At 41.0% G+C, this 21278-nt stretch overlaps 1 protein-coding gene across 1 annotated transcript in view; it reads right to left on the reverse strand.

The window, feature by feature from the left end:
* Positions 1-21278, reverse strand: part of LOC133563538 (reelin-like) — a 311302-nt gene that overhangs the window by 81675 nt on the left and 208349 nt on the right. The window contains exons 18-24 of the mRNA XM_061917708.1: positions 20281-20514; positions 12917-13078; positions 10325-10561; positions 10022-10214; positions 7838-7950; positions 2034-2171; positions 700-886 (exon numbers count right to left, since the gene is read on the reverse strand). Of these exons, the coding sequence (XP_061773692.1) occupies positions 700-886; positions 2034-2171; positions 7838-7950; positions 10022-10214; positions 10325-10561; positions 12917-13078; positions 20281-20514 (1264 nt within the window). The remainder of the gene's footprint in view (positions 1-699; positions 887-2033; positions 2172-7837; positions 7951-10021; positions 10215-10324; positions 10562-12916; positions 13079-20280; positions 20515-21278) is intronic.

A 21278-nucleotide genomic window follows, 5' to 3' on the forward strand; every position in this document is an offset into this window, starting at 1 on the left:
ATTTTGATGATATTATGGAGCGTAGAGGTTGAAATCCCTAAATTTCTTGCAATTGCACTTTGAGAAAGTTTGTTCTTAAACTGTTTGACTATTTGCTCACGCAGTTGTGGACAAAGGGGTGTACCTCGCCCCATCCTTTCTTGTGAAAGACTGAGCATTTTTTGGGAAGCTGTTCCACCTGTTCCCAATTAGCCTGCACACCTGTGGGATGTTCCAAAATAAGTGTTTGCTGAGCATTCCTCAACTTTATCAGTATTTATTGCCACCTTTCCTAACTTCTTTGTCACGTGCATCAAATTCTAAAGGTAATGATTATTTGTACAAAAAAAAAGGTTAACAGTTGTCTTTGTAGCATATTCAACTGAATATGGGTTGAAAAGGATTTGCAAATCATTGTATTCGGTTTATATTTACATCTAACACAATTTCCCAACTCATATGGAAACGGGGTTTATAAGATGTGCACTTTGGGTGGAGCAACTCTTAAATGTGGGTGGTGTTGATTCTAGTCCGAACATGCTCCTTTGCTCGTAAAACCAGCAATGTCAAGACGTGCCGTCATGCCAGGGAAGCGGTACGTTTCAAACAGAGTATAGTACCGTTTTTTATTCATTAGTACCGCGATACTATACCAGTACTAATATACCGTAGTCAGAATTATGCAGGGCAACAAGACGATCTTATACCATCACGTTATACCTTGCTGAAGTAGAGGGATGAACCAGACGACACCACCCCGCAGCCCACGTCAGGGCTGACCACCTCTCCGCCGATCACTTCCTGCCATGTGGCCAGCAGCGCATCCTGGGACTCAAAGTCCGATAGCACACTGGAAGAAAGGGGGGAGGCGGGCAGGCAGTCTGTTCCGGAGAAGCCGTCGTCACACCTGCCGAAAGACGGGATTTGTCATTGTTTTGAGAGAGGTATATTGGGGGCGGTACAGCTCGGTTGGTAGAGTGGCTGTGTCAGCAACCAGAGGGTTGCAGGTTCGATTCCCGCTTCTGCCATCCTAGTCACTGCCGTTGTGTCCTTGGGCAAGACACTTCACCCTTGCTCCTGATGGGTGCTGGTTAGCGCCTTGCATGGCATCTCCCTCCATCAGTGTGTGAATGTGTGTATGAATGGGTGAATGTGGAAGTAGTGTCAAAGCGCTTTGAGTACCTTGAAGGTAGAAAAGCGCTATACAAGTACAAACCATTTATTTATTATTACCGTATTTCCTTGAATTGCGGCCGGGGCGCTAATTATTTTAAAACCTCTTCTCACTCCGGCACTCACCAAAGGCATGCGGTAAATTTAGGCCTGCGCTTATAAATTTGAGTGTGATGTAAGGATACCATCATGAAAAGCACATTTAATAAAAAAAAAAACGTTATTATGGTCTTACATTTACTTATAAATGAAGTCCATGCGCAGCTCCTTCTGATCAAAAGCATCGATAACTTGTTTATAGAAGTCTTCCTTATCTTTCTTCAGTTTTAAAAGTCTGTCTGTCTCGATGGAGATCTTAATTTATTACCTCCTGCTTCGATTGAAAGTCCAGTTTAGAAAACTGTTTTATTTTAGATATGTAATCCTCCATGTTAAAAGTGCAAGCGAGAGGAAAAAATAAACAATCGCTGCTCACTCTTGCTGCTTGTCACAAGTAGTGGCAAGAAGGATCACTGGCGCCCTCTACCACCAGGAGACGGGAGTCATTTAATGACTCATATTTGACACACGCAGCTACGGTATATTAATAAAACATAGCTGCTTACTGTTCTCTTTAGCATATTTAGGGGAAGTGTCACTCGTGACGTGACGAGTTTGACCCGGCGGGAAATCTAGACGTGCTATTAAAAATAATATTTTGCGAAACGAGTTTGACCCGAAGTTAATCTTGAGCCGGCGTTATTGCTAAGCAAGCGCTAATTATTTTTCGAAACGAGTTTGACCCGGCAGTAATTCTAGGCAGGCGCATATTATATACCCGGCGGCAGACAAGGAAATACGGTATGTGTTGGTTTTGTTGGGACATGGTTGCCAAGGCTGACCTGCAGTGTCCATGGTCGCACCATCCGTGTCCATGGCACATATTAGGACATTGCTGGCCGATGTAAATGTCATCCAGGGCCCACTCGTCCTGCTCTCCATAGTAGTTCTGGATCCATCGGAACCTTGTGGCACTGGACCTGAACATAGACATCCATTACATACATAATACTTCATTGCTTGAGAAACAGGAGATCTCTTGCCCTGTATCCAAACATTTGAAGGGACACAAATTCATCATAATCAATTGTTTGATATTTCTATTACATACCCTAAATGCTCCAGTTACCGCATGTTTCGGACCATAAGGCACACTTTTATAGTCCTTTAATTGTGCCTTATAACCTGGGTGTCTAATGTACGACATAATTCTGGTTGTGCTTACTGACATCGAAGCAATTTTATTTGGTCCATGGTGTAATGTTAAGTGTGACCAGTAGATGGTAGTCGTACATAAAAGATATGTGCAGACTGCAATATAATGGCAGTTAACAACACCAAAACTTTAAATGTTCCATTTAGAATATAGAACATTACACACGGCGCTCAAAAATCTGTCAAAATGTTCTCAGTACGACTTCGGTAAGCTATGAAGCCGCACCGCTGGATGGAGTGTCGACATATTAAGAATACAACTATTATTATGATGTGTGTATAAGGACCGCAAAGGTAAGACAGTATAATATCTGCCGTTTTGTTTCACAATATTATGCAAAACCAACTTTTCTTTCCTTCTGGTACCTGCTGATCTGTATTTGGGATCTGCATAAGTCCTGAAAATGTGCTCGAGTCTACCATTGTAGTCCGTGCCGACACTGTAGGCATAAGCTTCTTAATTTTTTCTCTATCTTCTTATGTGGCATTCATCCTCTGCTGTTGCCATTTCTAATATGAAGTAGTGTAAAGTTCTTACTTATATCTGTCAGTAGACTTGCCATGAAAGCGCTAAGTCATACAGGTATAGTGAGTTTACATTATTCACTCAAGGAACTTTATTTACGAGAGTTCCAGTAAGCCACATTTCCGGCGTTGTTGTTGCACTAGTGAGCCACAGATGAGGAGATGCTGCTCCGTTATTGATTGAAGTAAAGTCTAAATGTCATTAAAACAGTTAATTCCATTTTTTGAGACTCCTTCCACTCCCGTCCTTGCACGCTACACCGCTACAGCAAAGACGACGGGGAGAAGACGCTGTCGAAGGTGAGCCACGTGAATAAGACCGCCCACAAAACGGCGCATCCTGAAGCGACTGTTAGAAAGCGGCTTCAAGATGATCTGTAAAACATCATCTATGCAACATTACATGTTATGTAGACCATTGGTCCCCAACCACTGGTTCGAGGACCGGTACCTGTCCGCAGAGAAACATTAAACAATGTATAAATGACTGCATTTTCTCCGATATAGATGTACATTAAAAGTTGCAATTTGTTATATTTGTTGTAACATGATACAAAGCCCATTAATGAACATATAAAATATAAATGTGACAACTTCCCATCTGAATCTCATTGCAAAAAAACAATCCCAGGGCTCTTACTAATTCAGCATTATAGTGAGTTGTATTTTTCATGCACATATTTTTGCTGTATTTATCTGTCGCAAGTGGAAAGCCGGTCCCTAAAAATAATGCCTACTGTATTTTCTGCACTATAAGGCGCACCTAAAAACCTAAAATGTTCTCAAAAGCTGACAGTGTGCCTTATAATCCGGTGCGCTTTATATATGGACCAATATTGAGCCACAACAGGTCTCACAACTACGGTAAGCAGCCGCCGCCTTCATTTTCCCCCGTAGAAGAAGAAGTGCGCGGTGCATGCTGGGATATAAGACTGCGCCAGGCCGTGCCGTTTCATTTCCATTTGTGTGTTTAAGTAAAGACCCCAACATGGCTCCTATTGAGGGACATGATTTCAGGAAAGCAGGAATTGTCACTGAACTGCTCGACAAAAGCAGCGACACTGACTCCATTAAAGGGGAACATTATCACAATTTCAAAAGGGTTAAAAAAAACAAATATCAGTTCCCAATTGCTTGTTGTATTTTTTGAAGTTTTTTTCAAAATTTTACCGGTCCCGGAATATCCCTAAATAAAGCTTTAAAGTGCCTTATTTTCGCTATCTTCGAAACCACTATCCATTTCCCTGTGACGTCATACAGGGCTGCCAATACAAACAACATGGCGGTTATCACAGTAAGATATAGCGACATTAGCTCGGATTCAGACTCGGATTTCAGCGGCTTAAGCGATTCAACAGATTACGCATGTATTGAAACAGATGGTCGGAGTATGGAGGCAGATAGCGAAAACCAAATTGAAGAAGAAATTGAAGCTATTGAGCGAATAGCTATTGACGCTATTCGGCCATAGCATGGGTGTACCTAATGAAGTGGCCCATAGCATGGCTGCCTTATTAGCATCGCCGGTAAAATGTGCGGACCAAACGATCTGGACTTTCGCATCTTGTGACACTGGAGCAACTTAAATCCGTCGTTTGGTAAGTGTTTGTTTCGCATTTAATGTGGGTATCTAGTTTCAAATGTACATACAGCTAGCGTAAATAGCATGTAAGCATCGATTAGCGTAGCATGTTAGCATCGATTAGCTGGCAGTCATGCCGTGACCAAATATGTCTGATTAGCACATAAGTCAACAACATCAACAAAACTCACCTTTGTGATTTTGTTGACTTAATCGTTGCAAATGGATCTGCAGGTTATCCATACATCTCTGTGCCATGTCTGTCTTAGCATCGCCGGCAGACACTTTCAAATTCAATGGGGGTCTGGCGGCAGACACTTTGGCATCTTCGGGCCAGTGGTGCAACTTGAATCCCTCCCTGTTAGTGTTGTTACAACCACCGACAACACACCCACGAGGCATGATGTCTCCAAGGTTCCAAAAAATAGTCGAAAAAAACGGAAAATAACAGAGCTGAGACCCGGTGTTTGTAATGTGAAAATGAAAATGCAGGGTGTATTACCTCGGTGACGTCACGTTCTGACGTCATCGGTAAAGGACCAATAAACAGAAAGGCGTTTAATTTGCCAAAATTCACCCATTTAGAGTTCGGAAATCGGTTAAAAAAAATACATGGTCTTTTTTCTGCAACATCAAGGTATATATTGACGCTTACATAGGTTTGGTGATAATGTTCCCCTTTAAAGCAATAAAAACATAGGAAATACAATGAGTTTTAAAAAGCTTGTTTCCTACCAATTAACAAATCCTCCTCTTTGCAGATCAGGTAAATAAGTGCCAAGGCAATAATTAGAGCATTTAGGTAATTCACAAACAAAGAGACATTAGCAAATGTACTGTTCAAGCAAATAAAGCAAAATATTAGATAAAGTGTGCAGCATTGTTTGTGCAGCCATGAAAAACAGAGCTGGAAATCACCTCTGACTTCCTCCAAACCAATTTACAGCCATGACCCTGTGATCTACAGAGCATCAGATTAGAGAATGCGTCTTTAAGAGCTTAGAAATAAGAATGACGTGAAGGTCAAAGTGCAGTATGTGTGTTTTTATTTATGTGCAACCTACGGCTCATGTCACAAGCAACCATCAAACCTAGGGAGAGATGAAAGGTCCATAATGTCAATGTGGAAGGATTGCGTTTTAGCTGTTAGTACTCACATAAAGTATTCTGTCATCAGCAGTTTTTAATGTGTGCCATTTTAAAAAAGTATATATAAAAAAAAAAAACCCAGCTGGGATTTCCCTTATAGCAGGCCTGGGCAATTATTTTGACTCGTGGGACCAAATTGTGAGGAAAAAAAGGTGTCTGGGGGGCCCGGTATGTCGATTTTTAGGAACACTAATACAAAACTCACAATGTCTGATTGAATACTAAAAACGTTAAGACAGATAACTCCAAAAACATATATACACTATATCGCCAAAAGTATTTGGCCACCCATCCAAATGATGAGAATCAGGTGCCCTAATCACTTGGCCCGGTGTATCAAATCAAGCACTTAGGCACTATTCTTTATTTATTTGAAATTGCCTTTCAATTCTATTCTTGGTGTTGGACTTTATCAAATAAATTTCCCCCGAAAATGTGACTTAAACTCCAGTGCGACTTAAATATGTTTTTTTTCCTTCTTTATTATGCATTTTCGGCCGTTGCGATTTATAATACAAAAAACACGGTATATAGGTTTTGTAGTCTCTTTCCCCTCTTGTTCATACAATTTCCACCTCTTGTGAATTTCGAGCAAAAGAATGAACGCAGCGTCATATGCTTTGATTAACAAGAAAAAAGTGCTATACAAGTCTAATCCATTATTATCATTATTACTTGAATACCAGTGTAATTAAAGCCATGTGAATGCTTTTTAATAGATGTCCAATAATGGCTTTTTGCCAATATCCGATTTTGTCCAACTCTTAATTACTGATTCCGATATCAACCAATGCCGATCTATACAGTCGTGGAATTAACACATTATTATGCCTCATTTGGTTGTGATGCCCCGCTGGATGCATTAAACAATGTAACAAGGTTTTCCAGAATAAATCTACTCAAGTTATGGAAAAAAAATGCCAACATGGCACTGCCATATTTATTATTGAAGTCACAAAGTGCATTATTTTTTTTTACATGCCTCAAAACAGCAGCTTGGAATTTGGAACATGCGCTCATGTCTCATGAGGAGGTTGAGGTGGGCGGGGTTGGGGGGTAGGGTGCATATTGTAACATCGCGGGAGAGTTACTGCTGCAAGGGGTTCTGGGTATTTGTTCTGTTGTGTTTATGTTGTGTTACGGTGTGGATGTTCTCCCAAAATGTGTTTGTCATTCTTGTTTGGTGTGGGTTCACAGTGTGGCACATATTTGTACCAGTGTTAAAGTTGTTTATACGGCCACCCTCAGTGTGACCGGTATGGCTGTTGACCAAGTATGCTTTGCAGTCACTTGTGTTTGTGTGAAAAGCTGTAGGTATAATGTGACTGGTTTTTAACCTGGGTTCGATCAAACCCTAGGGGTTCGGTGAGTCGGCCTCAGGGGTTCGGCGGAGGTCAAAACACACCCGACTCATCGTGTAAATAAAAACTTCTCCCTATCGGCGTATTACGGATACGGCAACAGCAGAAGTCAGACTGATTTGCAGGTGTGAATTTTGTTGTGAGTTTATGCACTGTGTTGGTTTTTGTTGTTTGAACAAGGTGATGTTCATGCACGGTTCATTTTGTGCACCACTAAAAAAACATGGTAACACTTAAGTATGGGGAACATATTCACCATTAATTAGTTGCTTATTAACATGCAAATTAGTAACATATTGGCTCTTAACTAGTCATTATTAAGTACTTATTAATGCCTTATTCGGCATGGCCTTATTATAACCCTCACCCTCTAACCCTGACACTAACCCTAACCCTTTTAAATTAAGTCTTTGTTAGTTAGAATATGTTCCCCATACTAAAGTGTTACCAAAAACATGACTTTGTCTTGAATTTGAAAAAAAACTACATTTTATTTTTCATTAAAGAAGGGTTCGGTGAATGTGCATATGAAACTGGTGGGGTTCGATACCTCAAACAAGGTTAAGAACCTCTGCTTTAAGGTTTATTGGCGCTCTTTACTTCTCCCTACGTCCGTGTACACTGTGGCGTTTTAAAAAGTAATACATTTTACTTTTTGAAACTAATACTGATCATTTTGAAACCGATACCGATATTACATTTTAAAGCATTTATCGGCCGATAATATCGGCAGTCCGAATATCGGACATCTCTACTTTCTTTTGAAGACGTTACAATGATGGGCATCACAATACGTGCATGAGCGTTGTGTTACCATGTCTTCTGAGGCAGCGACAGAGTGATGCGTCTCCAGTTTCCAAACTCTGATGGGTGGTAGACGCTGGGAGCTGTGAACTCCGAGCAGCTCGGCATGCCAGGAAGACAGGCCTAGGTCAAGGACATATAGAGTACTTAAAAACGCAGAAACAGGAGTATTATTTGCAAGTGCATCATTTTCATAGAACATGTGTTGGTTCCTTCTTACACACAGGAAGTCAAGCAACAGTACACAATAAAACATACTATATGTTACATTGTGGACTTCATGCACACATGAGCCCCACTAAATGATCTCCAAATAGCTTTTTTAAGCTTTCTGAATATTTATGATCAAAGGCTGAGAACTTCCTCAATGATTAAAGCATGTATGTAATTGCAAATTACATACTTGTACATATTGAATATATAAAGGGGAAAATATCCAAATCCATAGCTATTCTTTATAAAGTAAAGCACGTGCTGAATAAGAAAGGTCTGCATATGTTATATTATTCTTTTATTTTTTCCATATTTAACATGTTGTGTTGGACGTTTGGGTCTATGTTTGTAAAACAAACATAGACCCAACAATTACACTTCAAAAAAGGTCATTAGGATAAAACATAAAGTGTGCTACTATGAACATACCAATCCATTTAATCATAAGTTCTAATGTGTTAACATTTTCAGATTATGTGTTTTTATTTTCGACCCAATTCTCTTGTTTGAGTCACACATTAAAAGCGTTACTCTTTCACTCATGGAGGGTGGACGCTCCCCTTTCCTCTCCTGCTTGCTTCGTTGTTTTGTCTTGTCTTAACTTTTTTGTTGCCTCTTTTTGCACTGCTCTCCAAATCTAAACATTGGAACTATTTAACTGGCCTCAACAAAATTAACAAGATCTTGGGTTTGGGGGAACCTGCTGTCGTGACGAAGCGGTTGTTGCTGGACACACCACGGACTCTTGGGAGAAGAAGGAGGGCCGCGTGCCTGGCGACCCTTTTCTGTCCAGGACGTGAAGACATCCATCCATCCATTTTCTACCGCTTATTCCCTTTTGGGGTTGCGGGGGGCGCTGGCGCCTATCTCAGCTACAATCGGGCGGAAGGCGGGGTACACCCTGGACAAGTCGCCACCTCATCGCAGGGCCAACACAGATAGACAGACAACATTCACACTCACATTCACACACTAGGGCCAATTTAGTGTTGCCAATCAACCTATCCCCAGGTGCATGTCTTTGGAAGTGGGAGGAAGCCGGAGTACCCGGAGGGAACCCACGCATTCACGGGGAGAACATGCAAACTCCACACAGAAAGATCCCGAGTCTGGATTTGAACCCAGGACTGCAGGACCTCTGTATTGTGAGGCAGACGCACTAACCCCTCTCCCACCGTGAAGCCGTGAAGACATCCACTTATTGGGAATTATGACAACAGAACATCTGCTGATTGGAGTAAGCGTTGCTCTGGTTTGTCCACAAATTGGAAGTTGCTGGCAGTCTTCAAAGTACCCCAAAGCTGCCACAAATGATTGGAGGATGCAAGAAGAACTGTGGATTACATCGGACTGTCTACCTCGCAGGTTTTGAGGATCAGTCATAGGCAATTTAGAGTGAAAATCTAATTTTATTTTCACTCGCATACAAAATCATTCCAACTTGGATTGTTTCCCTAGCTTCAAGACTCTCCTGAAGGACAGCGCAGCTCTCATGGACACACACTTGTTGTTGTTGACTTTGGACGAGACGGCACAATACATCAAGGCCGCGGAACAGAGGTTTCTCATAGTCATTCACATTGACATCCCACTGGGTTGTGAGTTTTTCCTTGCCCGTAAGTGGGCTTTGTACCGAGGATGTCGTTGTGGCTTGTGCAGCCCTTTGAGACATTTGTGATTTAGGGCTATATAAATAAACATTGATTGATTGATATTTAAAATGACTTCAGGCTATAATGGCTGCCAAAGGTGCATCAACAAAATGTTGAGCAAGGGCTGTGTATGTGTGATTGTTTTTTGTTTTAAATACATTTTCAAAAAAACATCCTTTATACATTGCCATTATGGGGTATTGCATGTAGAATTTTGAGGACAAAAATGAGATTATTCAAATTTTTAATTAGACTGTAACATAAGTGGAAAAGTGAAGCGCTGTGAATACGTTCTGGATGCTTGAATACGACAAAGTAAAGGTTCATACCTCTTTGACCAGGTGCCAAGTGAGGCCGTGATTGGTGGAGAACTCCAGGCGGACTTGAGTGTCGATATGAGGGGACGACTCCCGACCACAACCCATAACCAGCGAGAACTGCAGACTGTAGGAGGCGCCGATCTGCATCGACTGAGTCTCCACGTAACGAATACTCGAGCCAGGGCTCGGCTCACCAGAGAAACTGACAGAAATAGTCAAGCAGATTATTACCAGGCGTTCATTGGCTGAAAATAACGAGACTTTCAAAATGTGTTGCTGGCAGGTTATCCCCGTGTGCTGGACAATCTTTACCTGAGGGTCCAGTCGTGCTGGCAGTAGGGCTGAACGTGGCCGAGGAAAAAGCCAAGACTCTGAGTGACATCCAGCACGTTGCTGAAGTCCAGACTTATGGTGTTGAAAAGCACAGACGTCATGCTGATCTCATCCAGGGCCCAAACGTCCTGGCCGCGCCCCGAATGGTACGGCTGCCACCAGCGGAACTGCACGCCAAACTTTCGCGCGGCAGACGGTAGCTCGACAGACACGATCCTGTTCGCAGGAGAAAAAAAGACATTGTTATTATCAATATTTATTTGGCTTCATTAGGTGGTTAAAGATAATTGTTAATGTAAAAATAGTGAACAAAAATAATCACATGGGGTTTACTCTTTGAAGTAAGAAGCGGAACTAATTTGTAGTAGTTCACAAGTCAGGGTGACACACATCCCCACTAGGGCCCCACTTTGTCTTCATAACACAAATAGATGGCGCTAACTGCCTCAATCGGTTCCAGTACCTCAAGTACTGTATTTTTCGGACGATAAGGCACACTTAAAATCCTTTAATTTTCTCAAAAAAATCGACACTGCGCTTTAAAACCTGGTGCGCCTGATGTACAGCATAATTTTGGTTGTGCTTACCGACCTCGAAGCAATTTTATTAGGTACAGGGTGTAATGATAAGTGTGACCAGTAGATGGCAGTCACACATAAGAGATACGTGTAGACTGCAAGATGACGCCAATAAACAACACCAATACTTTAAATGTTCCATTGAGAATATAGAACATTACATACCGCGCTTAAAAATCTGTCAAAATGTTTTTAGTACTGCTTGATGGATTGTCGGCCCATTAAACATACGAGTATTATTGTGGTGTGTGTATAAGACAGCAAAATGGCACCTATTAGCAGACATTATCTGGCGTTTTGTTTTGCAATATAATGCAAAACCAACTTTTCTTCCCTTCTGGTACCTGCTGATGTGTATTTGGGATCTGCATGATTCCTGTAAATGTGCGCGCTTCCGCCATTGTAGTCGTTGGTGACCCCGTAGTCATAAGTTTCTTCTTTTTCTCTATTTTCTTGTTATGGGACATTGAACCTTCACTGATGCCATTTCTAATATAAAGTAGTGTAAAGTTGTTACTTATATCTGTCAGTAAACTCGCCATGAAAGCCCTAAAACAGGGGTCGGGAACCTTTCTGGCTGAGAGAGCCATGAAAGCCAAATATTTCAAAATGAATTTCCGTGAGAGCCATATCATATTTTTTAACACTAAATAAAACTAAATGCGTGCATTTTTAAGTAAGACCAACATTTTTAAAGTATAATAAGTCTCTTATTCTTTTTCATAACATTGTTATTCTGAAGCTAACCAATAATAAATAAAATATCATGTCTGTTGTTGATCATGTTTTTGTTTGGCCATGTGCTGTTTGGGTTTTGGACTCTTTAAGTTCCTGTTTTTTTCCACTCCCTTGTCTGGTTTCCTTGGTTACTCATTTTGTCCACCTGTCTCTGGTGGACAAAATCCCCGCTCACCTGCTTCCCGAGCACTAATCAGAGGCAGTATTTAAGCTTGTCTTTGCCAGTCAGTCGCCCTGTGCTGACTTGTTTCATGCCTTGCCATAGTTTCGTGCTTCATGCCATGCCAGGTAAGTGTTGTTTGATTTGTGTTCGCAGTCTGTTTATGCGTTAGCTTTCTTCCTTAGCCCAAGTTGTGCCTCCGCTGTGAGCGATTTTTGTTTATATCTTTTTTTAGTTTAAATTAAGTCATGTTTTTACCTAAATGCCATGTCCTGAGTAGTCCGTCTGCCTTCCTGGGAGAACGACCCCGCAGCAAGCTGCGACCCCACCCCCATCATGACATAAAATACTTCTTACCATTAATGCGACTTCTTGAACAGGTGCGGTAGAAAACGGATGGATGGATTTAAATGCATGAGAATGTTTTATATTTTGAACGTTATTTTTAGCACTGTGAATTCCAGCGGAATTATTCATAATTATCGTGTTAAGCAATGTCAGCTAAGATTTATCTGAGAGCCAGATGCAGTCATCAAAAGAGCCACATCTGGCTCTAGAGCCATAGGTTCCCTACCCCTGCCCTAAAACATACTGGACTAGTGAGTTTACATTATTCACCCAAGGAACTTTAGTTATTAGAGAGTTCTGGTCAGACGTTTTTTCACGGGACGTTGTTGCAGCACTAGTGAGCCTCCGGATGAGGAGATGATGCTCCATTATTGATTGAAGTAAAGTCTGAATGTCATTAAAACAGTTAGCTCCATCTTTTGACACTTTTTCCACTCCCATCCTTGCACGCTACACCGCTACAACAAAGGTGACGGGAAGAAGACGCTGTCGAAGGTGAGCCACGATGCTCAGAAAGCGACTTGAAAATGCACCAATTTCACCAATGAACCACCATTGCATGTTATGTAGACCATAAGATAGTGTTTTAAATTTAGAAACAAATCATTATATGACCCCATTAATGCGCCTTTTGTATGAAAACAGACCTCGATCATCAGCAGTGCGCCTTTTAATCCGGTGCACCCTATGGTCCGAAAAATACAGTATTGAAGATGTGAGTGTGAAAGTATTTCCATAAACACACACCTGGGCTCGTGGAAGCCTTGGTAAGCATAGTGCTGCAGCAAAGTCCAGGTAATGCCGTTGTCAGTGGAATAATGCAGTAAGACACCCTCTCCTGGTTGGTCAGGAGCAGGACAGGAGCTCAGGGTGCTTCGGCTGCCCAGTCGGAGGGTGAACTGGAGGTACCTGTACAGACAAGCACAATTCAATGATTAAGAGGACAACTTTATAGGGAGCATTGTTGATAAATGAGAGTAATACAAAGGTCATCAAGTGTGTTCAGGGAGTACATTAACAACAAGTCAAAGGTTGTGAGGAGGCAGTGGAATGATGGAGAATGATTTGATGAATGGACTACATTAAGGGAGTGAGGGCGGATGCAAATGTAAAAGATCCCAACACGTCATGGTATATCAGTTGGTAAGGACGCCTGTAGCGTGGTGGCCATGTTTTTCAACATCGTGCTTGTGAACCCCTTAAAGCAGGGGTAGGGAACCTATGGCTCTAGAGCCAGATGTGGCTCTTTTGATGACTGCGTCTGGCTCTCGGATAAATCTGAGCTAGCATTGCTTAACACGATAAGTAATGAATAATTCCACAGTGTTAAAAATATAAAACATTCTCATGCTTTTTCATGTTCAAGAAGTTGCATTAATGGTAAGAAGTAATTTATTTATTATTGTTTAGTGTGGGGCTTGCCCTCCTGGGGGTTCTTCAGACCACCAAGAGCCTGTTTTAGGGTTACAATATTGTTTTATTTTATTTTTCTCTCAGTTGCTTTCCAGCAATTGTCTTTTTCTCTTTCGTCCTCACTCACGCTCTGGCTCCAGCCCCAACACCGTCTCTCCTCCTGGCTGCTGCTTATAACAGAGCGACAGGTGATTAGATAACAAGGCCCAGGTGGGCCGTCTGCGCACCTGTCGCTGATTTCGAGGCCGGTCCTGGCAACATCCTGCTTTGCTGCAGGCCCGCAGGCCACGCCCCCTCCACAGTTAGCTTCAGAATAACAATGTTATTATAAAGAATAAGAGACCTATTATACTCTGGAAATGTTGGTCTTACTTAAAAATGCACACGTTTAGTTGTGTTCAGTGTTAAAAAAAATATTATATGGCTCTTAGGGAAATACATTTTAAAATATTTGGCTTCTTGGCTCTCTCAGCCAAAAAGGTTCCCGACCCCTGCCTTAAAGGGTGTGCACCAGTTTTTGTGGTTTTCTATCCAAACACCCTAAAGTTGTTTGGAGAAATTTTAGGTCAGTCTAACTTAAAGGGTGGAACTTTGGAGTAGGGAATGGCGATATGGCCTTTTTTAATATCTCCATATTTGGCTTAGCCTTGAATGAACACTTGATGCATATATTCACAGCAGTATGATGATTCTATGTGTCTACATTCAAACATTCTTCTTCATACTGCATTCATATATGCTACTTTTAAACTTTCATGCAGAGATGGAAATCACAACTAAAAGTGTATTTATTAAACAGTTATTAGGCAGTGGCAAAAACATTCATGTCATTTCCAAAACAGAAAGTGCAAGATTGTCAGAGACATTTTAAAACAGGCTATGAGTGCACTTTTGTGCATGATGTCACTAAGATGACATATCAAAACAACACTAAAGTGCACTTTTTGTACAGAACGCTACTACAATAGTTTAAAACAAATAAAGTGCACTTTTGTGCATGATGTCACACAAGATATTTCAATAACTGTCAAATAAAAATGAGCTGCATAATAGGAAATCAAATCGCTATATGGTAGGTTAATGCGAACCTTATCGCCGTATGTTGTTGACTATTGTTTTCCATACGGTGTTGATGAGGAAATAGTTGCCTCGGCATTTTGTTGGTGTGGCACCGAAAGGAGATGTTGACATGTGGAGTAAACACTCTTCATTCTCTAGCAGAGGGGTCGGGAACCTTTTTGGCTGAGAGAGCCGAGAAGCCAAATATTTTAAAATGTATTTCCCTACGAGCCATATAATATATTTTTTAACACTGAACACAACTAAACGCGTGCATTTTTAAGTAAGACCAACATTTTCAGAGTATAACAAGTCTCTTATTCTTTGTAATAACATTGTTATTCTGAAGCTAACTGTGGAGGGGACGTGGCCTGCGAGCCTGCAGCAAAGCGGGATGTTGCCAGGACCGGCCTCGAAATCAGCGACAGGTGCGTAGACGGCCCACCTGGGCCTTTTTAACTCATCACCTGTCGCTCTGTTATAAGCAGCAGCCAGGAGGAGAGGCAGGGTTGGGGCTGGAGCCAGAGCGCGAGTGAGGACGAAAGAGAAAAAGACAATTGCTCGAAAGCAACTGAGAGAAAAATAAAATAAAACAATATTGTAACCCTAAAACAGGATATTGGTGGTCTGAAAAACCCCCAGGAGGGCAAGCCCCACACTAACCAATAATAAATAAATTACTTCTTACCATTAACGCAACTTCTTGAACATAAAAATGCATGAGAATGTTTATATTTTGAACGTTGTTTTTAACACTGTGATTACAAGTGGAATTATTCACTACTTATCCTGTTAAGCAATGTCAGCTCAGATTCATCCGAGAGCCAGATGCAGTCATCAAAAGAGCCACATCTGGCTCTAGAGCCATAGGTTCCCTACCCTTGCTCTAGCAGGTGACTTTTCAAATGATGCTACATATTAGCAGTAATGCTACTTTTTGTAGGAATGCGTTTGCCCCACACTTGACAAATTACAATTGTCTGTTCGACATATTCCCACTTGAAGCCAGACGATGGACCCCCTGCTGTTTTTCTTGGGAATTAATTTTTCTTCCTTGATTTGTTACCAGATTCGCACCTTCCTCCTCTTGTATTACCACTCCCACCACAGCTATTGTTACCCATGCTGCTACCTCTCTGCTCCGTGAGGGCGTATACGTATGTGACGTATGTAAAGTGTGCTTGTTTTACGTCTTTGTGAGAAGGAGAGACAAGAAAGAGTGAGAAGAGCCTGTAGTGTAATGCCTGCAGCTAAAAGCAACTGCGTGAGAACGTATACTCGAATATCACGATATCGTCATTTTCTATATTGCACACAGACAAACCCGCGATATATCCAGCATATCGATATATCGCCCAGCCCTACTTTGAAATACAACACCACCAGCATATGGTTTATTTCGGGATGAGTACCGTAACTCTGTAACGGTACCAGTGCAGACGTAAACGGCAGTAACCAGAAACCAAAATATTAGGTCACTATCAGTGCCTTATTTTGTTGCGAAATTAATGCAGACTCAGCCCCTCATGCAACAAGTGCTGGGATATCATATTTTAAATATTTGTAATTTGGATTAAATATTATAGTCTTGACACTATTTTCAAACTTCGTTCATCTTCTTATGCTCCAATCAACCATCAGAATTATAAGCATCAACATTAAAACACACTGTCTGTTCTGTACTGCTGAAATAACAATAAACAAGTTGTTGTGCATTTTTTTTCTTACCTTTAAATGTATTACTAGTAATAATGTTGGGCACCGAATTGTAGGGGTCCAACAAAAGACAAAACTAGTACATTCAACTTCATGGCAAAGACTACTTCCTGACTAAAGCAAAACACACATAAGACAAACTGAAATGAATGCATACTTGCAAATGACACTGAGAAGTGAAACAAAATAAAATAGATCAACTGGACAGCACAATTATGGTCATTTTCAGCTCAGTGTTAAATGAAAATATTGAAATTTTATTCCAAAACATATTAATATTTATTACCTTAGAAAAAAAGTACTGAAAATTGTTACTGGTGATATCGGTATTAATTTCTCATGTACCGTGAATTGGTATGGTATCAGTTCAAATGTAAAAGGTACTCATCACTATATAGTTATCATCTTACTTAAGGTGTATTACCGAAGTAAATGGTGGGTTTTTTGAGTACTGTTTTGGACAATTTTTAAGCACAGGCATCGTTTAAAAAGTACCAATCGGTTAAAATGTAAATAATACCCATTCCTAGGTGTATTTGTCAGAAAAATAATTGCGCTGTCAACATAATTGGGGTGCTGGTTTTGACTGAATTTCACCTTTTTGTGTGCAGCAGTTCAATACACTAGTCAGCTTCATATATTATTACAGTATATACATGACATGCACCATATTAATACAGTATATACATGACATACACCGTATTATTACAGTATATACATGACATGCACCATATTAATACAGTATATACATGACATACACCGTATTTTTTGGACTATAAGGCACACAAAGTCCTTTCATTTTCTCAAAAATCCACAGTGCGCCTAATAACCCGGTGCGCCTAATGTACGGCATCATTCTGGTGGTGCTTACCGACCTCGAAGCAATTTTATTTGGTACATGGTGTAATGATAAGTGTGACCGGTAGATGGCAGTCACACATAAAAGATAAGTATAGACTACAAAATGACGCCAGTAAACAACACCAAAACTTTAAATGTTCCATTGAGAATATCGAACATTACACACGGCGCTCAAAAATCAGTCAAAATGTTTTTAGTATGACTTCGGTAAACTATGAAGCTACACCCATTAATGAAGTGTCGACGCATTAAGCGTACAAGTATTATGGTGTGTGTATACGGACCGCAAAATGGCACCTATTAGCAGACATTATCTGGAGATTTGTTTCGCAAAAAAAAAGTTTTTTTACCTTTTGGTATTTGGGATCTGCATAAGTCCTGAAAATGTGCGTGCCTCCGCCTTTTTAGTCCTGACGCCGTAGTCGATACGGCCTTAATTTTTTTTATCTTGTTATGTGGCATTCATCCTCTGGTGTTGTCATTTCTAATATAAAGTAGTGTAAAGTTCTAACTTATATCCGTCAGTAAACTTGCCATGAAAGCACTAAAAACTTTAGTGAGTTGACATTATTCACCCCCTGAATTTAAGTTATTAGAGGGTTCCGGTCGGACGTTTTTTCACGGGACACATTTCCAACGTTGTTTCACTAGTGAGCCACGGATGAGGGGATGCTGCTCCGTTGTTGATTGAAGTTAAGTCTGAATGTCATTAAAACAGTTAGCGCCATCTTTTGACACTTCTTCCACTCTCATCCTTGCATGCTACACCGCTACAACAAAGATGACGGAGAGAAGACACCGTCGAAGGTGAGCCACGTAAATATGACCGCCCACAAAACGGTGCATCCTGAAGCGACTGTCAAAAAGCTAATTGAAGATGATGTGTAAAACATCATCCATGCAACATTTACCAAAGAACCACCATTACATGTTATGTAGACCACAAGGAAGTCTTTTACGTTTAGAAATAAAATAAAATATGACTCCTTTAATGCGCCTTATAATCCGGTGTGCCTTTTGTATGAAAAGACCTGAATAGACCCGCTCATCGGCAGTGCGCCTTACAATCCGGTGTGCCCTATGGTCCGAAAAAAACGGTATATATGTGAGGCTAATGCTGCAATTAGGTAACATTCACTATAATTTTAATTAGTCAACATAGAGGGCACTCGCGTTCCCTGTGTCCATGTTGAAGTGGGTTTTCATTAGGAGAGCAGACTGCTGCTCACTCAATGAGTCTGGAAACTGGCATAAAAAATGGTCATCAGGTGGCACACAAAGAGCCATAACAGGCAATCTAACACAGAAGCCATCTCCAACTTCATCATTGTCCTTCCTTGTCCTTTGCTGCCAGCATTCTGCTCTGCAATAGCACCTATAATCACAATCCTTCCCCCCGAATGACCTCATAAAATATGACTGGAAGAGGGATTGACAGGAGATGGAATGCTAAATGGCCGGAACATCTGTTGGATCAATCACAAGTGAAGACACCTGAGAAATTAGATCCCTAGGACTTTATGAGCACTTGTACAATCATGTGTAGTGCAGTGCAGTGCAGTGCAGCCCTCCAAACTACATCCTCAATGACCACATTGAGTTAATTGTTCAATTAAAGCCTGCTTTAATCAAAACTGGGTATTACAAACCCAAAACCAGTGAGGTTGGCACGTTGTGTAAATCGTAAATAAAAAAAATACAATGATTTGCAAATCTTTTTAAATTTATATTCAATTGATTACACTGCAAAGACAAGATATTTAATGTTCGAACTGAGAAACTTTGGGCACTAATACACCCGCATACCATCACAGATGCTGGCTTTTGAATAACAATATGGACTTTTCCTCTTTGTTCCGGACGACACAACGTACATAGTTTCTAAAAACAGTTTGAAATGTGGACTCGTCAGACCACAGAACACTTTTCCACTTTGCATCAGTCCATCTTAGATGAACTTGGGCCCAGCAAAGCCGGCAGCGTTTCTGGGTGTTGTTGATAAATAGCTTTGGCTTTGCATAATAGAGTTTTAACTCGCACTTACAGATGTAGCAATGGACTGTAGTTACTGACAGTGGTTTTCTGAAGTGTTCCTGAGCCCATGTGGTGATATCCTTTACACACCGATGTCGCTTTTTAATGCAGTACCACCTGAGGGATCCACTGTCACGGGCATTGCTGTTTATGTGCAGTAATTTTTCCAGATTCTCTGAACCTTTTGATGATACTAAGGACCGTAGATGGCGAAATCCCTAAATTCCTTACAGTAACTGGTTGAAAAAATGTTGTTCCAAACAATTTTCTGCCACATTTGTTAAGAAAGTGGTGACCTTCGCCCCATCTTTGTTTGTGAATGACGGAGCATTACATGGAAGCTGCTTTTATACCCAACCATGGCACCCACCTGTTCCCAATTAGCCTCCACACCTGTCGGATGTTCCAAATAAGTGTTGGATGAGCATTCGTCAAATTTGTCAGTCTTTCTTGCCACTTGTGGCAGTTTTTTTTAAACATGTTCCAAATGAGCTAATATTTGCAAAAAATAAAGTTTACCAGTTCCAACGTTAAGTATCTTGTCTTTACAGTCTATTCAATTGAATATAGGTTGAAAATGATTTTTAAATCAATGTATTTTGTTTTTATTTACCATTTACACAACGTGCCTACTTTACTGATTTTGTATTGTTATTTTTGTGGAGGTGCTCTAAACGCTTCACTGACTCGTCTTTTTATAGCCCCTTCGATGCACATTCTAAGGACTTCCGGGGATGCAATTCATGCCTAAACCTCCGCTCCTGTAGTCAATGCATTACCTTCAGAGTTTTGATTTATTGATTGATACTTGTATTCGTAGATTGCACAGTACAGTACATATTCCGTACAATTGACCACTAAATGGTAACACCCCAATAAGTTTTTCAACTTATTTAAGTCAGGGTCCACGTTAATCAATTCATGGCCGCTCAGTAAACGGATGACGCAAGAAAAACTTCTTGTCCACTACTGATGGGGAAATTGTCTACGCCTCTCTACCGTCACACCTGGAGTTGTCGGGAAGTTACCTGGCCTGGGAGCTGTCCAACGGAGCTGTGACCAGGTGTCTCCTGCTGTCCCTGTTGAAGACAAGCGCCTTGCCACTGGCCAGAACCCCACAGGCGAAGCTGACCTCAGCTCCGCGGAGGGACGAGAAGCTGTGGTAGGAAGAAAGTCGCGGGCTGGAGAAACCCTCGGAAAGGAAGGCCGGGAATGTCTGGGAAGCCAGCTCACAAGCTGGACCGCTGAAGCCTGGGTCACACCTGGTAAAGACAGGTCAGTTACTACTTTAGAAAAAGAAGGGACCCAATTTTTTGATTGATTGATTGATACTTTTACTAGTTGATTGCACAGTACAGTACATATTCCGTACAATTGACCACTAAATGGTAACACCCCAATAAGTTTTTCAACTTGTTTAAGTCGGGGTCCACGTTAATCAATTCATGGTACAAATATATACTATCAACATAATACAGTCATCACACAAGTTAATCATCATAGTATATACATTGAATTATTTACATTATTTACAATCCGGGGGGTGGGATGAGGAGCTTTGGTTGATATCAGTACTTCAGTCATCAACAATGATATCATGTGATTGGATTAAATGGTGCTAAAAGGCACAGGTGCCAAACTTATTTTATATTTTAAACATACTATTTATTGTAAATAAAAGGAAATACTTCAATATCTGCTTGACTGATCATTTCAAAGAAAGTTATTCATCAAATTGTACACTGTAAAAAGGACACTAGATTTTACAGTAAAAGACTGGCAGCTCAGTCAGCACAATTTTACTGTAAAAAAAAACCCTGTTTTTGTATTTGCCGTAATACACTGTAAAAAGGGTGGAGTGCCAACTACGGGTTGGGGAGGAGACCCTGCCCCAAGTGGAGGAGTTCAAGTACCTAGGAGTCTTGTTCACGAGTGGGGGAAGAGTGGATGGTGAGATCGACAGGTGGATCGGTGCGGCGTCTTCAGTAATGCGAACGTTGTACCGATCCGTTGTGGGGAAGAAGGA

The sequence above is a fragment of the Nerophis ophidion genome, linkage group LG12 (genome assembly GCF_033978795.1).
Source record: "Nerophis ophidion isolate RoL-2023_Sa linkage group LG12, RoL_Noph_v1.0, whole genome shotgun sequence".
NCBI classification, from domain to species: Eukaryota; Metazoa; Chordata; class Actinopteri; order Syngnathiformes; family Syngnathidae; genus Nerophis; species Nerophis ophidion.